The sequence below is a fragment of the Lissotriton helveticus genome, chromosome 5_1 (genome assembly GCF_964261635.1).
Source record: "Lissotriton helveticus chromosome 5_1, aLisHel1.1, whole genome shotgun sequence".
In the NCBI taxonomy this organism is placed as follows: domain Eukaryota; kingdom Metazoa; phylum Chordata; class Amphibia; order Caudata; family Salamandridae; genus Lissotriton; species Lissotriton helveticus.
Window position 1 is genome coordinate 1,702,913,369 of NC_136065.1, and position 25,743 is coordinate 1,702,939,111.

A 25,743-nucleotide genomic window follows, 5' to 3' on the forward strand; every position below is an offset into this window, starting at 1 on the left:
TAAAAAATGGTGATGGATCAAGCTCTGATCTTTTGACTGGGTAGGAGTGTTCTGCTTAATTCAGATACTCTGTCCATCACCACCCCACTTTTTGAATCATTCTGGCAGCCAGGCATCCCTCCATCAAGTCGGTATACGCCTGCCATAGAGATAAGTTTGTGTCACGGTGTGGTTTCCACAACATTAAAAGCTCTTTCTGCACCTTTATCTAAGGTTCTCTTGTTTGCTTCCGGCGCGCACAATGCCGACGCAGAGCCGAATTATGCCACCGGCGTACACGGTACTTGAAAATCTTTCGGGTCCACTCTGACGCCTAGGTAAAATTCTAACATAAGGAATCTGCAGCTAGAAAGAGTCTCTACCACAGGTAAGTAATTGTTCGTTACACAGCAGGCTGGCATTACCCAATGTGTAAATGTACCGTGCTTACAATTACACCTAGAGAAGTATCAACTCATAAAATTGTTACATGCCATTGGGGCAGTAGTAAGACTGAAATCCTGCAACTTGCATACCTTTCTAGGATTACTACTGATAATGTTTGTGAATTTCAAAAAGAAGTTGAATATATATCACTCAGTTGGACATATCACCCCTTCTCCCTCCATCAAAAAGGTAACTCTAAGGTCAATGCATCATCAGTTCTAGAAGGACACAACACCTTTAGATAGACAATGCTAGACACATCCTTTTAAAAGTACCATAATGCAGGTGGCACACATTACACCATTTCAGTCCTGATGGATACAGCGTCTTCTGGTTAAAACAATCCTTCCCCCCCTTTGGCACCTCACCCACAGCATAATATACTGCGCTTAAAGCATGCATATTGCTCCTGGCTAGCATACCACCAACGAACACCTAACCCCCAATTAAGCACCACACAGCTGAATGCAGAATTACCATCTGGATGCACCACCCAAGCTGAGTACATCATCATTTTCTATATAAACGACCTGCAGCTGAAGACAGGTCCTCTTAGTTAGACATTTCACCTCCATCTGGAGATATCACCACATGTGGTCATATCATCCCCATTTTAAACACTATCATCTGCTGGTCATGGACAGTCTACACTGAGTTCCAGAAAAAAAACCCAGTTAAAATATGAATCCCACCTTGACCCACTACCCAGGGATAGCAGCACCCCAAATGGGAAAATCATCCACATATAAGCAGAGGAGTATAGGACACACACATACAGCCATTTACATCCTTCCCATTAGAAATATTAGTCATGTATGCTACAACATCCTCTGCTAGAAACATTACTCATCGGTGCACATCAACCTCACCAGGAACCCCTAGGAGGTCACTCAGTCCCTGTCATCTGTAACAGCATATTTCATTTTCACGCCATGTTGGAGACATCATACCAGATGTGAAGTGTGTCCTTATACTTACCTACACAGCCACAGCACGGCTCCCACAGTGTCCCTAGGCAGAGGGCACACTCCCTGCAGCACGGACAGCCTGCCTCTTTGGGTTGGCACTGGCACAACTCCTGTGGAGAGCACCAGAACATGTCACAGCCTGCCCTGGAGGAGTACCAAATACAGCCACTGAAAAACTAACGGGGTTTTCTAGCAAAGACTAGGCAAAATACAAACTAGGCAAAGTTTCTATTGCAAAAAAGAGACGCACTGGCGGCACAAAGGGCTTGTGAATAACCCCCTGTGTTTTTCCCTGACTTAGCCCCAAAGCCCCGAAAACACAAGTCATTGCAAACTGGAGGTTGTGGTGTGATAGAAGACTGTGGGCCTCATTTAGATTGTGTCTGAAGGGTAGCTCCACATTGTTTACCCTGCCTCATTTTCCATTGACTGGGCAGCCATGGGACCCCTGGGTTGCAGTGGCGGCGGTTGCACCCTATTTATGTCGCCACAGCCAACACTAATTTTCCCTGCCCATGTCTGCCATGCAAGAATGATACACCCAGGAAGAGAAAACAAACAATGCCCACAATGCTAAGGGAGAAAACTCCGTGCACGCCACAGCCAGTTATTTTGACTTCCCCAGCCCCAAAAAGCCACTGGGAGCACCTACAACCCTGTAACAAGCTAATCACCTTTAAAATGCCAGTGCTTACTTTGAAGGTGAACTGTTAAAGCCTGATTGCGGCGAGAGCTTCTTTGGAACTAACCAAAAAATCTCCCCACCATCAGACAGCAAGAAGGAAAATAAGTCACAGGCACCCAGTGTTTCATAGTTCCCTCCTAACCTCGGCATGTGAGACTATCACTTTATTTTTACAGAATAATCAAACGAGCATAACCAATCCAAGAAAACTGCTTTGTTGGTGATTTTCCTTCAAAAGCACAATGTTAGATAGGGAGTAAAAGAGTGCTGTACTTTTAAGTGGGAGGCCTGGAATGATTCAATAGCCGTTCAGCAGCTGTTGAAGGTGTGACATGTGGGAAAGTCGCTTGGTTGTAGACTCCAAAGCCCACTGGAGCAGGGAGGTTCACAACAGTGACAGATGTGGTGCTCCGTTAAGATATGTGTCTTTAGCTACTTGTCGAGTTCTTAGCCTCTCTTTTTAGGTAGACATCGTTGTGCTTCCCACAGCAACATAGCCCATCCTTCATGTGAAATGTCAACATATCAATTTAATTTATTTTCCCACTCAGCGTTATGACGTTAGTGTGGGTTAGCGTTGACATGACACTTGACTATCCCAATCTACTTACTAGCAAGTATGTTTATGTGAAGAAATGGTTAGGTGTGTCCTGTTGTTTACCTGCAGGAGGCACTTGCTGACGTCACTGGCGCACAGTGCTTTATTACAGCCATTCGCAGGGTAGATGAGAGAATAGCACATGACCGCCAGGATCAGCGCACAGCCATTGGGCCAGCACATCTTCATTCCCTGTGCATTTATGGAAGTGCTGAAATAGAATTTCCAGGTATTCTGAAAGGAGAAGAGATAGAGAAAAGAAATAAGTGTAGAAGTGAGAAATGTGAGGTAGTGGGACAGGGATTGACCAACTAAGATCAACACCTGATTACCAGCATCCAATGCCAAGAGCTCACGCTTCTAAAATCCAATTTCTAGAGCATCCAAACCTAATACCATTATGCTCTGGGCACACATTTAACAACTATAATACTCCAGAGTCTAAATGCCTAGATCGCCTAAATATAAGACTTAGGGCCAGATGTAGGAGCCCAAACACCGGTCGGTAACGGCCGAATTCGGCCGTTACCGACCGGTAGTTGGTGATTGAGATGTAGGGGCATCATTTTACAGAATCGGTAAATTTACAGAATCGGTAAATTTACAGAATCGGTAAATTTACAGAATCTGTAAATTTACCGAATCTGTAAAATACCGAATCGGTATTTTTACCGATTCGGTAATTTCCAGATGTAGGTGGGACTCTTCTGAGTCCCAAAGGCCTTTCAGAATCGGTATTTTACCACCCAATCCAATTGGGTGGTAAAATACCGAATCCAGGTGTGCATGCACATGTGTGCATGCACACCTATGCCATGTGACAGACAGACATGCCCTTAGGGCATGTCTGTGTGCCACATGGCACGCATGCCTGTATTTGGGGTGCTAGAGGGTGTCAAAGTGACACCCCCTGCACCCTTGCTGAAATCGGTATTTACCGATTCTGTAAATACCGATTCGGTAATGCCCATTGATTCCTATGGGCTTCAATGCCCATAGGAATCAATGGGCATTACCGAATCGGTATTTACAGACTCGGTAAATACCGAATCTTAACGATTCGGTATTTACCGAGTCTGTATTACCTACATTCCCCCCCTCTGTTTTACCACTTCTTAAATACCGAATCGGTATGATTCGGTATTTAAGAAGTGGTAAAATAGAATTACCTACATCTGGCCCTTAATGTCTACAAAACCCAAATTCAGCACCCAGATAACCCACTGGACTACAACACTAGGGGCCATATGTAGGTAAACTATGAATACCAATTCCTTAATACCGAATATTACCGATTCGGTATTAAGGAATCGGAAAATACGATGTACGTAAAAAATTGGTAAAATTTACTAATTCGCTAAAATTCGATAAAAAATACCGATTCGGAAGGAATCGGTAAAAAAAAAAACGAAACACCAATACCGAATCGGAATTACCGAATCCATTACCGAATCGGTAAATACCGAATCGGTAATTCAAAAATTTGTAATTTGATGAATCAGCCAATCCTGTGTCATCCAATTACCTCCCAAACAGGAAGTGGCCACACCCAGGCAGCTGCACTGAACCTGGAGCTGACTGTGAGGCAGGCAGGTGAGCTGAGGATCCAGGAGCAACAGAGCCTCACAGCTAGAAACCAAAAAAAAAAAGAACATTTGGAAATGGCAAGCCAGCAGAGAGAGAAGGAGGCAACTGAAAGGAAAAGGAAGCTGAAGTTCAGCAAGAAGGAGCTGGAGGTACTAATTCAGGATGTGAGTCAGGACCATGACAAGCTTTTTGGGAAGCAGTTCCTCCATGTGCCCGAGTCTCAGAAGAGACAGATCTGGAGTGGGATCCAGAGTAAAATAAATGCAATTGGTGTCACCCAGCGTTCCATTGAGGACATCAAGAAGAGGTGGTACAACCTCAGGAAGACGGCGAAGGCAAGGATGGCTGAGAGGCAGAGGCAGGCTGGCAAAACTGGCAGACGGAAGAACACAGTACCTGCACCAACACCACTGGAACTGATGGTAGAGTCCACCCTCCAGCCGGAGAGTGTGAGTGGTGTGGGAGACGAAGACAGCTCTGCCAGAGCTGCAAGGAAACAAGGTAAGATGCATGCCCAGCATGCTGTGCTACCCCCTCCCCAACCCCAATCCCCATAGTGGCATAGGGGCTCCCAGTTAGTTCCACTGCTGTTCCTTTTTTTGTGGCTAGATTATGTATCATTGCACATGTTGCAATTATTTTGCAATTATTTTGCAACATTTGATGGGGCTGTACTGACGTGCACCTCCACTTTTGTGGAGGCAACGGAATATGCTTTTAAACAGGTGCGCTCCACCACGTTGCGTGTGCTCTTATGTGCCACATTGTATCTCCTCTCTCTTGGGGTGGATGGGTTGAGATATGGTGTGAGTAGATAAGACCAGAGGGCATATGCGCTGTCACCTAAATGCAAAGGAAAGTGCCATTAATTTGTGTCACCAATAGGTTGAGCCCAGGTATACATCAGGGTGTGTCACATTGATTTACCTAGTAGGTATCCTTCTCCGAATTCACCAGCAGCCAGACGTGTATGGATACCACTGTTACTGAATATGTACGAGTCGTGGGTACTCGCTGGGAATTTGGCCACAATGTCAGTTATGATGAACTTAGCATCACATATCACCTGCACATTTATGGAGTGGGTGGATTTGCGATTGCGGTAAATGTATTCTGTTGCTGCCGGTGAGCAGATTGGTATGTGGGTCCCATTGACGCAGCCAATGACGTGTGGGAACTGTGCCAGTTGGTAGAAATCCAGCTTGGTCTTCTGCAGCTCCGCCTGTGTACTGGGGAAGGTTATGTAATGATGCATTCGGTCCATCATGGCATCCAGGAAGGTGTTGAAAAAACGGGATAGACTGCTCTGTGACACAACACCCACTGCGGCTATGTAAATGTAAATGTGTTGTATTTGTAAAGCGCACGGCTGCTCACGCGACGGGGCGTCCCGGCGCTGCACTCATACCGCTGTGGAACCCTTCCTGGCTTTTCCATGTGAAACGTCCACTCCCGGGCACCCCCAAGGTGAAGCCAGGCATCCAAGCGCGGCTGGGGCCGTTGTGGAGATTAAGCAAGCTATTGCCCAGAGTCACAGAGTGGGACTCATGATTAGACTAGGCACCGAGGCGAGAATGATCAGGTCCGGGGAGATTGAGTCCAAGAGCCACCGAGGCGGGAATTGAACCCTGGTCCCGGGCCAGACATCTGCATCAGGGTCTGCCGCTCTAACCATTGAGCCACGCTGGTAACTTCCTGATGCCAGGAGGTGTAGGCAACAGAGCACCTGTACATGGGTGGGTATTGCGTGCGCCCTTGGTGTCTGATGCTCAAGATATGGTTGCAGGTCCCGTATGAGGTCAAGGATGGTGTGTGGGTGCAGCCTGTACCTCTCATGGATTTTTGGTTCAGTCAACTGGAACAATGTGATGCGCAGTCTGTACACCCGCTCTTCCCGTATCCAAATCCTCATCTTGCTTCTCTCAAACGTAGCCGCCTGGCTATGAGGTAGAGGCCCGCCATTGTGTTCACACTGTTGCATTTTGGGGCTGTTTTTAAGCACTACACCTGATTACCACCTGTTCAGGATCAGTGGTAAATACCAAATCGTTAATATCGAATTTGGTCAAATTCGGTATTACCGATTTTTGCTACATCGCATTTTGGGATTATTACCGATTCGGTATTGTTTGTTTCAGTGTTCACCGATCAGTAAATAAGGAATCGGTAATGATTTACCGATTCGTTATTACCGATGGCATTCGGTAATACGTACATCGCACAGGGTTAAATACCGGTCGGTAAAGACGAAATTTACTGAATTCAGCTTTACTGACCGGTATTTGGCCACCTACATATGGACCTAGATGCCAAAATTACAAAGCCATTCTGGTGCTAGTCCTATCACAAAGATACATTTGTAGCAGGCATAAATGCATTTACTTCTGTGTAAATGTATGCCACGACTTCATACAATTATACAGTTGTAAATCCAATGCTGGATTTCAGGAGTGGGTGGATCAAGGCGTGGCTGGTCGTGAGAGATTGCAGATATTTACAAAGTCCTCTTCGACCCTTTCCCAACTTGGAAATGGTTGGAGATTTGCCCTGACACAAAGCTATAGTAGATTCACTTCCAGATTGTGATGGGGAACAGAAACATCTCCAAAGTTGGTGAGTGCGCAGATGTAAGATATTTGCCATAAGAAAAATGTTTTCCCTGAGAGAAAAAAAAGGAAAAAGAGTGCAATTATCTAAGGGTCTGCCTTTGCCAATTGTGTAAATATGTATGCTGTAGACAATTACACATTGAAGAAATAGCAACACGTAATAATGTCACACAGAGGCACAACTAGAGACAAATTTCGGGTGGGACTGATAGAAGTTTCGGGGGGGGGGGGAGCTGATTGTGACCTGTGAAGTACTCAAATGCGGCTGGCTGCTCAAAAAGTGCCTGTGTGTCAGCCCGGGAAGCTGTCTCAGTCCGGGCTGTCACACACGACGGGGGTGGGTGGGGGGACTGAAGCCCGTTGAGCACAATGGGCGTTGCGCGCCTGATGTCACATGTCTTTGACAGTAGTAAACCAGAAACCTGCAACTAGTTTAGCTTTCAAGACTACTACTGGCAATGTTTGAGAATTCTAAAAAAAGTAGCACGTTTACAGCCATTTGTACGAAAATCTTTCCGGGTGCACATTTACTTTTTTGTGTGAGTTAGAGTCGACCGTACATGTTTAGAACACTCAAATCTAATAAGTAACCTCCATAAAAACCGGAATCTAACAATTAATGGCCAGCACCCAAATCAAACTACAGTGCCAACGTCAAACCACACCCAACACCCAATGTGCAGAGCACTCATACACCAAATATCCAGTGTAACCAAACTTAACACATGCCTAAAAACATCGATCAAAACTAGAAACAACGCACTAAATCTCAACGCTCGAAACCCAGCATCAACACAAATTCCTACATATAAATATTTGGTAATACCTTTATTGATTATAAGGTGATGATCAAGGAAAGAAAGCAAGGGCCATGCACTACTATCAGCAAGGGCCATACACTACTACTAGTTTACATGTTTTCATACTACATACTACATGTCGACAGGTTGTGCTAGCACCTCAGTGACAAGACAAGGATCAGAGTCAAAGTAACACAAAATGGGAGCAAGTGTTTGCTGCACTTGGTAAACGCCTACACCATATGCTGAGGTATTTACTAAGTGCATGGAATATCTCTTATTCGAAGTTTACCCACATCTCAATGGGGCATAACCTGCCGTTTACACGTTTATCACACTGAAATCCGCAAGTTTTGTATTTTTATTGCCATTTTACCCTCCAAAATCCACCCGGATTTACCTCGAGAATTCTGTCGGAAGAATACAGCAGGGAGGTGATAGTTATTTGACAACTCCGAATTCCAAACCCTGCGCAAGAACTGCCCTTCATCTCTGAACTCTGAATACAGACCAGAGCAGAGTTTAAATTGTGAACAAGTAAGCGCAGGGGCCAAACCTTTTTTGCAGAAGTCTGCTGCTATTGCTGCCAAATGACAACTTTTCGTAATGTAATGGTTGTTATAGTCCTGATTTCACCTCATGCTTCTTTCATCTATCACCACAACCTCCCTGGCCATTTATCTGACTTTTGCAGGTTCGTTTTCATTCCTGCATTCTCTATTTGTCACTGTTTTTCTTTCTTTCTCCTCCTTATCCTTTTATCCATGCTACCTGATTCGCTCTAGTTCTGGGTCAAACTCTGAGGATGAAATTAATTCCAATTCCCAAAAATTAATGCTGGTGTGTGGGCCCAAGCCTTTTATCATTGTGATAAGCAAAGCCACCCTCAGGCACCCATTGCATTGATAGCCCCAGACCCTCTGCTGCCTCTTATCTCAAAATCCCAACTATCAATGCCCAGCATTCAAATGTAACACCAACTCCCCAAAAGACCCAGGTGTCTGTCAAAGTCCAAAAAACACAGAACCAATGTTCAGATTCCAGGTCCTCCAAGTAGGGATTGGCAGTAGGGCTACTGCCAATCAACCTGCTGCCAAGCAACTAAACTCAAAAACAAGAAACCAGAACCCTAATCCTTGCATCCTGAGCTTACCACCCAAATCAACAAAAGTTTAGTACCAACACTCAGCTTCAAATGTTGATTACTCCCTATTTAATATCAGCTATCAAGAGCATCCATGTGCAACACCCTCTTCCAACAGCCAATGTGTAGAAATGGGTTCACTGATAGAATAGCGATGGTAAAACACTGAGGGTAAAAATATTGAGAAAAATATATAGATTGTAAAAATATCAACTCCCTATAATTAAACAGGTAAGTACAAAAATATTGAATCAAAAATATCAAAGTTAAAAATATAGATGTAAAAAATATCGATTTAGAAATATAAATAAAATAAAATAATATATAGTAAATATATAAAATATTAATATTACCTTTAACAAAATTAATTTAATATACATTTTAACTAAATATATAAATTAAACTTAATTAAAAAAATATAAACACACAAATATTATAATGTATACATATACATATATTTACTTTTAAATAATGTATTAACTATAATCTTTATTACATTTTTAAACCTTTAAATTATAGAAAAATAAAATATATACATATATCAATAATCTTAAATAAAAACCCTTCTAATATTTAATAAAACACTAAACTGATAAAACAAAATTAAAACGCATATTTCCGAAAACATTAAATACAACAGTAGGGAAAATGTTGGACAGCTAAATAATTACATGTACTATTCCAACTGCAATGAGTGCAACAGTAGTGAAAATGTTGGATAGCGGAGGGGTAAAAATTACTATTCCCACTCCAGTGAATGCAACAGTAGGGAAAGTGTTGGATAGTGGAGGGGAAAAATTACTTTTCCCACTCCAGTGAGTGCAACAGTAAGGAAAGTAGTTGATAGTCGCGGGCTAAAAATTTGTGTTCCCTCTCCAGTATTGGATAGCGGAGGGGTAAAAATTACTATTTCCACTCCAATGAGTGCAACAGTAGGGAAAGTTTTGGATAGCGGAGGAGTAACAATTAATATTCTCACTCCAGTGAGTGCAACAGTAGGGAAAGTATTGGATAGCGGAAGGGGTAAAAAATACTATTTCCACTCCAATGAGTGCAACAGTACAGAAAGTGTTGGATAGCAGAGAAATAAAAATGACTAATAACATTTAAACAATTAAAAAAAGAAAAATTCTTAAAAATAAACAATATTTTAAAAATATACAATCAAATATATGAAACTTATAAAAAGAACACATATTATAATGTTAATTACATATACAAAAAGGTACACATATTATATAAAATAAATTAATAAATGAATTTATAAACAAAAGTTACTTAAAAGGAGCAATTATTAACAAACAAACAAATTATTTAAAACATAAATGTATTTATTGTATTTCCTACTGTTATGAGTCCGGAATTGAGCGCAACAGCTCGATACACGTCCTGCTCATCGGAGAAACTACAACTCTCATCATGCCTTGAGGAGCACGTTGTGACGTTTGCGGCTTCCTACATAGCGCCCCCCGTGACAGGAAACCGTGTCGGAAATTCAAGTTTGCTGTAATTCCTTGGAGGAGAAGTTCGTTGTGCCTAACGTCTCCCGTCCTGATCTGGATTTCTCCTTCGTTGGTGAGTGCAGTTGGCGGCTCTTGTGAAGGAGAGTGGTTTTGCCGCGTCTACTTAGCAAACGGCAATTTCAGCTGTATTGTCCTCCGTTGGCGAGCGCGCGTCGGTGGCTTATGCGGAGGACGGTTTCTGTTTATATCTACTTAGCAAATAGCAATATAGGCCGTATTGTCCTCTGTTGGCGAGCTCGCGTCTTGTGGCTCATGCGGAGGACGTTGTTTTGGGATCAAAGTGGAAGCCTAATCGCACAGCTTTGTCGGCCGCGTCCAGTCCTCTTTTGATGAGCTGAAGTCATGCTTGTGCAGAGGACGTTTGTTGAAGAGGCTGAAATACTCCAGTTTCGGAGAACAAGGAAAGCAACAGAGGTACTGTGTGTTCGGGGAATCTTAGGGGTGACGTAACCCTGTGTGTTTCTTTTCCCTACAAACTACAAAGAATGTGTATGCTACATAGAAGCAACCTGTCTGGATTTAAAGCAGTATTATTCACAGCAGGGTATGTTCCCTATATTACATTGTACAGAAGCCTAACACACCTTTACCAGTAACAAGGGAGTTTTTGATATGTTACTAATTTTCCTTTTTCATACAGTTGGATGTAGCTCATGATACCTAGAAGACCCCTGATTGCCAGATAAGAATTATCTTCATATAGTGTTCTTACATTTAATTACTTTACAGGTATAGCAGTGAATATCGAGTATTGTCTTGCTTATGATATATAGTGGAGTTGTAGTTCATGGTCTGTGTTTGTCGTTTCAGATCTCCCCCCTGCTGTTCCCTCCCTTACCTTCCCTCACTTGATCCTTCCACTGACCTATGCTATAACGGCATACTAGGCTTGGTTAGATCAAGAGGTGGACCCCTCTTAGCATCACACCAATCCTGAGGACTGCAAGATAACACCTACCCTATAACACCACACAAATATAAAAAGATATCAACATTTTTATTTACATTTAATTCCATGATTAACATAATTAACCATGAATAAAAAATATAATATTAAAAAAAGATAAACATTCATGAATAAGAAGACCGGTTGACAGAGTACCCTGTTATGACCTAGCACCTGATCTGTTATCCCTGGTTAATATATGTTAAATGGGAGTTCCCCCTAGGTCCATGTGTGCACACTGTTAATACACCCACTGCCACGGTGCAACCCAATACTGGATAATAACAGAAAAAGCAAAGGTGCACCACTAAACAAATAAGAAGAGAAATAATAGGTCTATATCTATTAAACTTTTCTTTAGTATATTCTTTTATTCACAAAAAATCTTGTTCAAAAGAACACAGCTGAAGTGTTTCGTCCAGTAAAGGACTTCTTCAGGGATGAAAATGTAACAAACATAAATATACACATATATATATGACATATAAACACTACATAATACAAAGATAATGATACAACATATAAAGCCATTGAGATAGGACTGCTATATGCAAAACTTAGGATGTGATATGTTGTATCATGATCTTTGTATTATGTAGTGTTTATATGTCATATATATTTATGTATGTGTATATATATGTTTGTTAAATTTGCAGCCCTGAAGAAGCCGGCTGTGTTCTTTTAAACATAAACATTCGTTGAGTATACATTCTTTAACACTATAATATCCACAACATACACCTAAAATTAATTACACAATTACCATAATTACTAATTCATTAATTTAAATGAATTAATAAATAATTAATAATTCATCTTTAAAAAATAAATTACTTCACACCATTTATTCCTATACACACCACAACATATACCTAAAATTAATTACACAATTACCATCATTAATTACTAATTAATTAATGTAAACTAATTCACAAATAATTAATGTTTAAAAAATAAATTACTTCCCACCATTCACACCATTTATACCTATAAACACTACAACACACACCTAAAATAAATTAATTCCACAATTACCATAATTAATTGCTAATTAATTAATTTAAATGAATTACCAATTAAATAATAATTCATCAATAAAAAATAAATTACTTTCCACCCTTCACACCATTTACACCTATAAAAACCACAACACACACCTAAAATTAATTACACAATTACCATAATTTAATTACTAATTAAACTAATTATTAAACAATTAATACATTAATTTACACATTTAACACTATCACATCACAATTAAACAAATATTAATACATATAAATTATTCAATAAATTGTATGTAAAAAAATTACTTCCCAACCTATTCCCATATAAACCCACAGTCTACTACGGAACTAAAAACGCATATTTCAAATACAAAAATAACTAATAACTACTACAAATAATCAATAAATGTTATATAATTGAATTACTTCCCACCCTATTCCCCTATAAACCCACAACCCGCTATGGAACTAAAAACACAAAATTACATTTAAAAAATATTTTATTAATAACTACTAACATTTTAACATATATAGAGCCAGATGTAGGTGGCTAAATACCGGTTAGTAATGCCGAAATTCTGTAAATTTCAGCGTTACCGACCGGTTTTTAGCCACTCCTAATGTAGGTAAGGAATTGGTAAATAAGGAATCAGTAAATACTGATTCCTTAATACCGATTCCTTATTACTCTTGCATTTAAGGAATCGGTAATACCGATTACTTAAATGCAACGTAAGAAGCACATTAAAGAGTGCTTTTGAGCCTTAAGAAATCTGTAATTACCACCAACTTCAAGTTGGTGGTAATTACCGATTTCCTTTAAAAAAAACTTTTTTGCTTTTTTTAAAGTACCATGATGCACACATCCATGCCCTTAGGGCATGTATGTGCGCCACATGTGCACACATGCACATTTCAGGGGTGCAACAGGGTGTCCTTTGGACACCCTGGCACCCTTGAAATACCTCTCGGTATTACCGATTCGGTAATACCGAATCGCTAATACTGAATGTCTTCACATTCATTCCTATGCCCATAGAAATGAATGGGTAAGTATTCCTTATTACCGAATCTCAATTACCGATTCGGTAAGAAGGAATATTAAGGATTCGGTATTTTTTACCGAATCGTTACCTACATAGGAAATACCGATTTCTTAATAAAATTCGCTATTAAGTAATCGGTATTACAGATTTACCTAGATCTGGCCCTATATTTTTGCCAACGATATTATACACGTCGATATTTTTTAAATGGATATTACTTACCTAAAATCTTGACCAAGAGAATTTTTCTGTCGATATTCCTGACCCACGATTTTTTTACCTTGATATTTATGCAATACAATATTTCTTCCTCAATATTCTTTCTCTGCCGTAGAAATGTATCTATAAAAAAGGTTGTTTTGTAGCGTGCTGCATATCATAAAATGGTCACTTCTTAATGCTATGGTTAAGGTAATAATAACTTGCTTTTTATATAGCACTTCACACCATGCTTATGTGGTTTCTAAATGCTGTAAATAAATTTTTTTGCTATTATCAAATTTACAGTACTACATTTACCGACCTCGGAACTTTACATACATCAGAAGTGTGAGAAAATGACTCTTTTTGCATGATCAACCCCAAAGTTTTGGACTGATGCTGCTGGGTTTTCAACTCTGAAGGTGCACTCAGGGCTGCCAACCAGAACTCGGTGTCAGTGCTCTGACCATTAAAACATGTATGTCTGATTGCCTCACCCAAAATTGCCATAAGTTAACTTGCTTATAAGTCCCTAGTATATGGTACCATGGGTACCAAGGGCTTGTAAATTATAGAGCCCCTCATAGACTGCAGCATTTATTATGCCATCATAAGTATGACAAAGCAAAACAAGACTTCCGCCCTTCCATTGCTGTTTGGCAGAGCAGTTTTCGAACTTTTAACTCATCATTGTCATTTAAACTACTGACAAAGTGCAGACCTTCCATTTTAATGAATACGTCACCCCTAAGGTAGGCCTAGTGAGCCCTAAAGCAGAGTGCTGTGTATTAAAAAGTAGGACATGTGTTTTATATGTCCTAACAGTAAAAACCCTAAATTATCGTGTTTGCCGTAGAAAGACTAGTAGTCCCATTGATACAGGCTGACAACTCAGCTGTGCTAACTTCTGAATGGGACTACTAAAGTTGGTACTACAAGGTATCAAAAGAATAGTCACATTAAACATGACGTGATGCCCAAATTGAATTTAATGTAACTCTTAACCAAATGGCTACTTTAGAAAGTTGCAAGTCTGTTGCCCATATTTTCTAGTGACTGTTTATAGTTGCTGGCCACAAGATAGCCTTCTTCCCTCTTGGTGGAAGGTGTGAACGACTCTCAAGAAGGAACAAAAGAAGCTTGCTAATGGAAGAGATGTTATTTCTCCCTGGCAAGAAAGCCAAACAAGGTGTTATGTTATGTTATCTTAAAGGTCTCCTATAACGCGCATGACTCACCCAGGGGCATCTCAGCGCTAGCTAGACAGAAACCTAAAGGAAAGAAAGATAAGATACCAGAGCTACAAAGAAATATTAGAATAAGAATGCCTTCAATAGTTTCCTAAAATCGAGGTAAGATGTGGACTTACGCAAGGCTTCTGACAGGGAATTCCAATATTTGGGGGCAATATAAGAAAAAGCTTTGCCCCCAAAATGTGTCCGCCAAATACGTGGAGTCATCAGCAGAGCCTTTTCATTCGATCTTAAGTTGCGACAGGAAGTCTGCTTACAGAGTTTGTTTTGCAGGTATTCAGGACCTATTCCATTAGTAGCGTTGAAGGTGAGGCAGCAAATCTTTAAAAAAACCTCTTTTTCACTGGGAGCCAGTGAAGCTCTCTCAGTAGAGGAAGTGATGGCGAGCCCGGAGGATGGTTTAAAACCATCCGAGCTGCCGTATTTTGGATGACTTGGAGTTTTGCTATCAAGGTCTCACCTACTTCTGCCAGTAGGGCGTTTCCGTAATCCAAACGACTCACCACCATCGCCTGGACCACAGTCCTACAATATTTCACTGTTAAATATGGAATAATTCTACGAAGTAGTCGGAGACTATGGTAGCATGAACTCATAATGTTTCTGACATTATCCTTCATAGTCAGTTTGTCATCCAATTGTATTCCTAGGCTTTTTAATAATGTTGAAGGGATGGGAGCCATCCCTAACTGGGCAGGCCACCAGTCAGCCAGAGTCAGATCCTGCGCTTTCCCCAGAAACATCAGCTCTGTTTTCTCTGGATTAAGTTGGAGGCAGGATTCTGCCATCCAATTTGAGATAGCCAACATTCCCGCCAAGAAGCGCACTTTCTCCTCTTCTAAATTTGACCCAATGGGAAAGACCAGTTGAGTATCGTCTGCGTATGAGACGACCTCAAACCCGTAGCGTCGGACGATCTTAGCTAATGGGGCCATGTAAACGCTGAAGAGAGTAGGGCTGTGAGCCCAAAAGGTGAGCCACCTTCAAGGGCAAATGTTGGACACACACAAGAGGGGCTGTTCTTTTGTTTTGGTAGAGAGGATGGCGTCCGAAACAGAGAGGTGGTCACGATGTAAAACCAGTTGTCCTTCGAGTGTGTAGCCCTCAGGTAGCAACAGCTCTAGGGGGGCTACCAAGCTCCACACACCGAGAGAGGGGTTCTACCATCTTGGGAGACAGCAGTATATTTCACTCTGGGAAAGCTAGATGCCACACTATGCAGGAAGTCATCATCAGATGAAAGGGGACCTGGTAGCCCATTGACTAGTAGTAACCGCATTCCCTGAGTGCACGTTCAGGGCATAAAAGTGGCACCCCTGGTGCCCAGACCTCAGATCACCTCTGCACTGGAGAGCTGACCAAAGGACTGCCCTGCTGCTCCCTGGACCCAGCATTAAGAGGCTGCGCCAAAGACTCAACAGCACCTGTTGATCCCTGGGTTAGCAAACAGAGGTCTGTGCCTGTGGTACCCTGCTTGAGAAAAAGTCATACAGAGCCCCAGGCAGAAGAAGTGACTGCAAGAGTCAGGTGGCTGACTTCTTGTTACAGCTCCAGGACCACAAAAGCTGAAGCAGCTTTCCTTGGTGAGTTCGTAGTCAAGTCAATATCGCTTTATTCGATTGTTAAAAGCAATCATAAAAGCATACATAATTAACATAATTAATACATTTCAATACGCTTCAATACATTTACAGTGTCATTATGATATTACAGCGTCTTGAGAAAAAGATAAAAAAATAATTTTCGCAATAATTCATTAATATCAACATTTCATTTATAAATCCTTTCTCTTAAAAGACATACATTATTTAATCATTGATTTTCTACAAAAGATCACTTTTTTAAGAAATACTGTGATTGTAGCAAAAGATCAATGATTGTCTAAATATTGAGAACTTAACATGGCCACACGACATTGACGTAAACCCATCTCTCTCAACAGAGGTAGTAAAATTCTAGATCTGAGAGATCCATAAAATGTACAGAATAAAAAGACATGCATGGTGGTTTGAAGGGAGGAATTATCACAGGGACAGGGCTGTAAATCTTGCGACCAGTCATTTACAGTTGGAAAGCTGACCAGCCTATGGAAAATTCCAAATCTGAAACGAGATAATAAAAATCTATCGTAGTTGTCAGGAACATATACCAAATAGGGTTGAATATTAAAAGTCGTTAAAAGCAATTGATGTTGCAGGACAGTAGGTTTTAAGACCTCCGATGTCATTCTTAGGGAGTCCAAAAGTGACAAACCCTCCTTCCTCAGGTCTTTTCATGATATGGCTGACATGGTGCAAGGATTTAGGAAGTACTCAATCTTTCCAATATCCGTAAAGAACTTACACACATAGCTCAGCCATGGTATCCTCATTGCTCCTTCCAATTTCAAGATATCTGACAAAATATCTCTGTTCAGCTTGTTTTCATCTTTAGTCCACAACCTGTGCCACAAGAGCACAGGCTGAAGCTTGATTAAATCAGATATAAAAGGAAGTCCTAGTTCTACATGGCAATTATAATTAGAAGTACTCTTAGGGACTGCAAGGATACATTTCAGAAAAGAATTTTCAATTACCTGGATAGGGGCAGGGTCAGAGAAACACCATACCCCAGTCCCATAGGTGGCACCAGAAACACATTTGGCTTTATAAATCTTTATTAGCTCAACAGGCAGTCTAGTACCTAGTTTTCTAGCGAAGCTTTTCAAGGCAGCAGTCGAGCGAGCCATCGCAAGTTTTTTAGCTAGTACTGCCTGGCCCCAGGTATCCTTCTGGGTGAATAAAATACCTAGGTACGAAAATTGCTTGGTAACCTCCAGTTTCTGTCCTGCAATAAAAATGGCCCTCTTGGTTTTGCAAGTTTTGGAGTTCGTAGTCACAATCGCTTGATCTCCACTGACTGCTGAAGCGCGGGCTAGGGGACCGAGTCTCAATACTTAAAGTTGCACCCAAGTCTGCTGAACCCAGGAGAGTTGTTAGAGAGCAATTTGATCACCCAAGATGGATACTAGCCTCAGTTAAAGTGAAGTACTGTTTCCAATGTAACCAGTGGATCAGTAACAAAGGGTTTTTGGCTGGACTTTAATGGGACTTCGAGTGGCATCGACCCCTGGGGCCAAAGTTGCCCCACTCTGTTTGTTGACCGACAGGTGGCCCCAGGAGAACTCCCATGACTGGATCTACATCCTCAGCATCCTGTATCCCTAGCTCAGGACCACTCCATTGATGCATATGGAGGCTCACCCAAAGAGCCTGCAACTGGACTGGAGTATCTTGGATCTAACTACAAAGTAACTTTCCTGCCAAGCCTCACTGGTCCCTGTGATTTTCTCCCTGTCGTAGTTGGTCACCCAAAGTGCGCCAGAGTAACCGAACTCAACTTTACAAAACTTTACACGTTTTCACATTTTTCAAAGTAACCACTGACCGCGGTACTTGCAAAAGCTTATTTGCGATTTGAATGAAAAGCAGTGATGTATTACGTGCTTAATCATTTATATCTCTGTAACCCGCTGGTGGATTTTGGTATGTAAACATTCAATAAAATGTGAGCTATTTTTATGAATTGGCGTTGAATTTTCTTTGTGCCATGTTTTTTACTTGTTCAACTGTTTTGGTACTTCTAAATACTTTACACTTGTTTCTTTGATAAAGCCTGACTGCTCGAAGCCATAGCTACCTAGTGTTGATCTAAGGTTTTGCAATCAAGCAGGACTGGACCCAAGATGGGTTTGTGAGTATATTACATGGTACGTTTGTAAAACCACACCATTTAATAAACCGTTTTCCTCACAACAAAGATATAAGGCTGAGTCTGCATCTCTTGTATGACCATCAGGTGGCTGCATTTTCAGCAGCGAATGTTCAACTCACTGAAGCATCCTACCTTATGACAAAGTTTATATGTAGCCAAGAGGGGAATTCTAGAGTCTGACTGGAGATGAAGAGATCCCAATCCTATATTTTTTCAATTACAACTCTCATTGTGAGTAAATCACCTTTAGGTGATGGAACCGTTTTGTTTTACGGTTTTGTCTGTTATGTTAAAATATATTTTATATGGCATGCAAATCACCCTAAGAGGGGTATCTTGACCCGAGTCAGAACACAAGCCAACAAGACATTACTACACTAAAAGACCACTGTCTTCAGTCATTTTCTAAATTGGAGATGATCCGTACACATGTGAATGTGCAAAGGTGATCCATTTCAGTACAGAAGGCTAGATAGGAACAAATCATGCCTCCTATACAGGCCCTTCTGACCAGTGGGTCTGTCAGCAACACTTTGTCACTGGATCTAAGCAGTCTAGGAGGGCGATAATTTGAGAGTCTAGATGATAGGATTGAGAAAGTGTCCTCTTTCTGCATGGTTGCCCCCACGTTTTGCCGAACTGCTGATGTACTTTGACTGAGTGTGCCCTGGGCTCCTGCCAGTCACCTGTTCTGGCCCCCACTTCGGTTGGGGGAATCGGTGGGAAAACCAAGTTAGGACGAGAGGTAGGCCCTCCTTTGCCAACCATACCCCTCCGGTATAGGAAGCGAGGTGAAGCACACTTCTCAGTCCCCTCCATCTTGGAGATGGGGGAAATCAGTCACTTAGGGAGAGTGGAGGGTGGCATAATAAGGGGTATACCTACACCTAGGAAGAGACCCATTTGTCCCGACCTGAACACCCCTTTAACGTCCCTAAATATAGTATTTAGGGGCAACCCCAAACATTGTCTCCTCAGATTCGAGGAAGAAAAAAGAAGGACCGAAGCGCCATGCTGACCCATGAAGAAGAGGTCAACTACTTCTTTGGCCTCAGCCCTAACGGCCTGTCTGCCTCCGACCTGTCTACAGAGAAGAAACAAGTGCGTCCAGCACCCCAGAGCCCGTAGGACCTGCTGTGCACTCACCTTTCAGACTCTGTCTCCTGAGAGCACCGAATTTGCTCAACAAAGACCAGAATCCGGATTCCGGCGACTCCGCAATTCTGCACCACTCCACACCCAACGCCCACGGCCCGACTTTGAGTGGCCCAACACCTAGAGGTAATCTCCCCAGTGATCCTGACCTGGTATCTGGTAATCCCTGACCTCCGTCAAGCCTCAAGACGATGTCTGCAGCCCCTACCTGAAGGGTTTCCCTACCGCGACCGGAGCTGGTAAGAAAACCCGACACCAGAAGATACCACTGCACCCGACACCCCACGGCCTTGAGTGGCCCAACCAACTGTGTCACGGTATCTTCCAAGAACCCAACTTACCTCTCCAGCCAGTGGTCACCTTCAGGAAGTCTCCCTGCCCGAGCCTGCAGCGACTTTGCCGAACTGAAGGTCTCCTTTGAAAAGCACAGGGCCCCTGACGTCTCCTTGGCACCCTGCACTCAGCTGCCCCAGATCTGTTGGTGGTGCAGCTCCTGTGCTAATTGTTGGCCCCATGCAGTGCTGACCTTAACCCCAGGAGCTTTGCTACCACATCCGAGTGGCCTGCTCGTAAGCAGTCCCTAACCGAAGGCCCCCTTAGCCCCACTGCCTAACAATTGGCCCCTGCACTCTGCACCCAGCCGCCCCAGTGCCGCTGGTGGTATAACTCGAATGCCTATCTAGACCTTGGGGAACCTTGATCCTATCCCCCAAAACTTCCACTCATAAGACGTTTACTTACCTGCAAAACCGATAACCATTTGTTCCAATAGGAACCCATGTTATGAGATTTTGGGCCAAAAATGTTCTGTGTTGAACTGTTGTTTTGCATGGTAAAACAGAAACTTTAACTCAAAGCTAAGAGCAACTAAAAAGTATTCTAAATGTAATTCCTGTGTCATTCAAACTGCTTTTTAAATACCAACCTGTAACAATTGCAAATCCATCCTCAAATGTATTTCTGTGTAAAGGTTTACAATTTAAAGTATATTTTACCTACTTGTACAAAGTCCTGCTTGGTTCTAGAAATAAAATACAAGTATACCTTTTTATACATACTCAATTGGTCTGGATTTAGTCTCTGAGTGTGTGTATCAGTCTTGACTGCGTAAATAAAATAAATGCTTAATCAGTGGTAGAAGTGGGCGGGATCGGCAGGGCACGGTGTGCCTCTAGTTTGTTTTATTTAATATAATTGTTCCTCTACTTATTTATTTTTTAAAATGCATCTCAGAATGGCATAAATAGCCGAGCCTATAGATAAGGCTCGGCGGTTGGGGGACAAGAGGGGTGGGCAGAAAAAGGAAAGGACTCTGCCTTTTCCCTCTTGCCCAGAGAAGACAAGGGCAATGTCCACTTATCCTGCTCTGCCGCTATCAGCTGACCCGCTCCCTTTTCTTTCTTTCTTTTTCTCTTCTGTCTTTCTGTCTCGGCCTCCTCACTTGTTGAAAACCTTGAATTCAAGAAATGGCTCTTAGACTCTCTTTTCTGTCCTTTCCAACGATCCCCTGTGAAATGGATCCAAAAAAGAAAGAAACACTTTTGTTAGAAATATCGTCTTTTTCTGGCATTTTTGTATTCCAAAGTGCAGCCTCCTGACGGAAAGAAAAAAAAGGTTCAAAATACGAAGAAAAAAAAGCTAAATAAAGCACAAAAGAGTGGTTGCAAAGTGGCGAGATTGGTTTTATTCCCACTTAGACACATTAGAGCCACTTAACAGAGTTTGCCAGCTGAAGCGTTACTTTAGTTTTCTTGTCAGCATTGTTTTCGTCAGGTGGACAAGTGCACCTTTCCTGGAGGTACTGCAATACCTGGTTAATGCTTGGAGTGGAAAATGTTTCATGTGATGCTTATAGCTGTTTTCCTTATTTTAGTTTATAAAATGTGTACTACAGCTCTGTGTTCAGGTATGTGGTCTTTTTAAACCATACTGCTTACTTTTTGTAAGGATATAAGCAATGGGCATTGAAATGGGTCCCTTCCAGTCCAGGCCCTGTAGTCATGTCCTTAACATTTCAGGCAAAAAAACTCATTGATTTCTGAATAATAACCTATGAGTGTTTGCTTTTTCCAAAATGTTGTTAATTTTTATCCAGGCAGCATATTACTCTTGCATAATTTGAATTGAGTCACATCCAGGTGTTTATAGCAGGGCACAACTGGGTTCTAACTGAAGGCAGTGCGAGTTTTTCTCAGTGGAGCAGTATGGTGTTCAGTAAGGGAGAGGATGTTGCACTACAACCAGAGCTGCTGAATTTCGAGTGGGGAATCAAGTTCAGGCCTCATGACCAGACCACTTCCTGAGGGAGCACATTCCAATGCTAGACCTTAGAAGGCCCCGGTGTCTTAGCATCAGCAGGTGGACCCTTGACCCTTGAAGGCCTGTCCACCACAATCTATACTGAAGGTCACCTCCAGTCTTGCGGGCAGGCCTACGAAGAAGCACACCCTAGAGAAACAGTGACTCTGTAACTGAGGTCACAGGACCCTGGAGGCCAGTCCTCCTCACCCACTGGTACTTCTATTAGCCTTGTTTCAGCTGTAGTGGTACAACCCCCCACGGATCGGCAATGCAGGATTTACACGCACACCAAACCAAGTTTTCAAACTTCACAGTCTCTCTGCTTCATGTACAAGCACTTCTATTGTGTGCTGCCTGCTTTGAGGCGACAGGAATTATGCAGCAATGGAATACAAAATTATGTTGTAGTGTTAACTAACTTATGAAGCAAAATAAGGCTGCAGCGTAATGCGGTAAATTTTCTGAAACTTTATTATTTTGACATTTTTACACATACTAGCAGTCGCTGCAAAGTTTTTGCCCCATTAGTACCAGTATAACATACAAAAGCAGCTGTGAGAAAAGTGACCAGTTAACCTTCGCAGCAACACAGGTAACATTTTTTAGTAACTTTTGATCCGTTTGAGTACAATCACTTTTTTTGTTAAAATCGTCAATTTGCTCAGAACACCTACGTTTAACATGAAGTGCTCACAGCACACACAACCTACGCTCAAGGTCCAGCACTCTGGGTAAATTATTTTTCCTCCTGATCATGAGTGTGCCGGTTTCAGCCCCTGCACAACCACCAGTCTGCGGAGGTCAGATTTCTGCTTTATGCATCAGTTTCCACATCCCCTGTATTTTTCCTCTGGTAAATGTCGGCATGCTTAACCTGCCGACATTTATCACGGGGGAAATGCACGTTATTCCTCATTTTTAGAGGGAAAAAGTAGAATTAGAGCTAATTATCGCACTTGGTATATTCCAGACCCGGAGGTATGGGATATCCTGCCACTCTTAACGAAGACCTTCGACTACAGCATCCAGGCCACCCACACACAACCCTCAATAGCCCAAACACCCCAAATCACCGTCAAAACACTACAACTAATGTCCAAAACCAACAGCCCGTTCCCAACGCACCCACTTTTCCCACCCAATAAGACACTCGCCCACTGCCCACCGCATTCACTTCCACCACCCAAAGACCAGCGCACATAAAACCAAAGCCCAGATTGCCCAAATGTCCCAGTGCCCATCACTGAATTCAACACCCAGTACCCCGCACCCATTTCCAGCAGTCAATGTCCAGATCGCCTAAAAGGCAAGAAACAATCCTCAGACCACCCACACCCACCACACCAGGCCCAACAGACAACACACACAGCACCCAGGGCAAAGATCAAAGCTACCAGTGCCCACCACCAACAAGGTCAAATGACTGTTATGTTATTAGCTCGGTCTGCACTAAGCTGACGCTGTTTGCCCGAATTGTTGTGTTATGCTGCACTGAACTTTGTGTTACTATAATTGTAATCCTACAATTCCACAAGTCATTGTAGAACCCTGTGTGTCATACTTCTTATTGTAATCGGAAAAAGGCCAATAAAAACAAATATTAAAAAAAATACTAACACACATACTCAGTGGCACAATGAGATACAGAAGACTACACTGACAGTCATACGGAACTTTAGTCAAGTCATTCTTTTCCATTCTCTCTCACCTCCTCCTATCCCCCCATGTCCTTCTTCCCAGCTCTCCCTCCCACTTCACCTTGCCTCCCCTGTCCCCGTTGTCTTTGAGAGTTCCTTGTTTCCCCTTTAAATCTAGGTCTATCTCCATCTTCCATTTCCGTTTCCTCTTCCTTCAGTGAATCCCCCTTCCTTCTCTCATGCACTCTTCCCTTTTCCTTGCTTCTCCATTCTTCTCTCACCCACTTTTCCTTTCCTTTCTCTCCGACCTTTGAGTCTGCTGTCTTCCCCACAACTTGCCTCTCTCTCCATTCTTCACCGTCGTTCTTCCCTCCCCTTTGCTTCCCGCTCAGCTTTCTGCTCATCTGTCTTCTCCTTTTTTTCTTCCTTCCAGTTCTCCATCTCCTCCCTTTTCTTTCTCTCTTCTTCATTTTTGTAATCCTCCACACACTCGTTCTATTTTTCTCCCCCGATTCTTTTTCTAGCTTACACTTTTAGTCTCCTGCGTACATTTTTGTCATATTCAGTTTCTTAGTTCGAACTCGCGTTGGTTCTTACCTGGAGAGATGCCCGTCGTCTGCCTCTGTGTGTGTAACTTCCTGTCCTTCCCAGTGAGGGGTACGGGGAAGGCGGGAGCTTTACTTTCGCCTCCAGTCCCAGTGTTTTCTTTTACTTGACTCGCTCACACTTTGTGTCTTTCCTCTCTCGGGGAGCTTGTGCGGCGGTAAGGTAGGGGGAGGGGCGAGCGGTGCTACACACAGAGCTTTAATTCTTCAGAGTCGGAAAAACAGGATCAGCACATCTGGATGGAGGCCTGAGCGGGAGGAGGGGGGACAGAGCCGCTCTCAGGGGGCCAGTCTTCCCCAGGCACAGACTGAGTTCACGTTTCTGCACTCCAGACTGAAGGCCCACACACACTGGAGAGGAAGGAGGCGGAGCCCATATACTCTCGGAAAGCTGAAACCACTATCTAAGTAATCATTTTATAGTTCTCTCAATCTTTTAGTGCAGAGTAAAGAGCGAGAGCAAGGATAGGTCCATTTAAAAGTGAAAGTAACCGAGTCTGAGTGACGCACAAGGTGCCCTCCTCCCACCCCAACCTGCTTTGTTGAGACCGGTTGTGTTGATCATGAACCTCTGCACCATGCTGACTGTGACGTACACCATGCTGTCAGTGAAGTACACCATGCTGGCAGTGAAGTACACCATGCTGGCAGTGACGTACACCAAGCTGACAGTGGCGTACACCATGCTGTCAGTGAAGTACACCATGCTGACAGTGGCTTACACCAAGCTGACAGTGACATACACCAAGCTAACAGTGACGTACACCATGCTGTCAGTGAAGTACACTGTAGTGTCTGGGACACAGGGGTAAGGAATGCCTATGCCTCGTAGTGGGGCCTAACTATACTCCGAAATAACAACACAGACACTCTCTGCTAGTTAGGGCCAAAGACCTCGAGCGGTCTTCCGGCCGTTTATTTATACCCAGGGGCTACCCCGCCCCTGAGGTGCATGCGTGCATGTGTGCGTACGTAAACGGGTCGGGTGGCTCCGTTACTACATCCCTCCAAACTCACGGATCAACAGTCCCGGTCATGGGAGTCGCTTAGGCGAGCACATTCTCCATGCATAGTCCCTCAGTCTCTGGATAGGAGTTGGATTTGGCCTGAGGTGAAATCTTTGGCTTTGACGGCTCTCCATGTCCTCGACTTCCTCGTGCCGTTCAGGGGGACTTCGGATTTCATTCGGGATGTTCTCCGGGCTGATGGTCTTTTCCGTTTCAGGTCTCTGCAGGGTTGTTTCTCCTTCTTCTTCTCGCTGGCTTGTCGCTGAGTCGTTGTTAACCGGTCCATGATCGTCATCCTCAGCTCCTTCGGGTGTTGAACTGGTATTTCCATGCTCTCGCGAGACGCGCTTGAACCAAGACACGTTCCGTGTCACAGCCCTCGCGCCTCTGGTCGCGGATACCATGGTGCCTTGGATGTTTACGATCTCCCACACTTCAGGTTCAAAAGCAGGGTCATACTTCGAACTCAGATGTCTGTTTTTGAGAACTACT

At 42.8% G+C, this 25,743-nt stretch overlaps 1 protein-coding gene across 1 annotated transcript in view; it reads right to left on the reverse strand.

Annotated features, from left to right (window-relative positions):
• LOC144755762 (twisted gastrulation protein homolog 1-like) overlaps window positions 1–24,609 on the reverse strand; it is a 58,468-nt gene extending 33,859 nt beyond the window's left edge. The window contains exons 1-3 of the mRNA XM_078644979.1: window positions 24,237–24,609; window positions 2,741–2,911; window positions 1,405–1,504 (exon numbers count right to left, since the gene is read on the reverse strand). Coding sequence (XP_078501105.1) covers window positions 1,405–1,504; window positions 2,741–2,866 — 226 coding nt within the window. The 5' untranslated portion in view covers window positions 2,867–2,911; window positions 24,237–24,609. The remainder of the gene's footprint in view (window positions 1–1,404; window positions 1,505–2,740; window positions 2,912–24,236) is intronic.
• Between the last annotated feature and the right edge of the window lie 1,134 nt (window positions 24,610–25,743).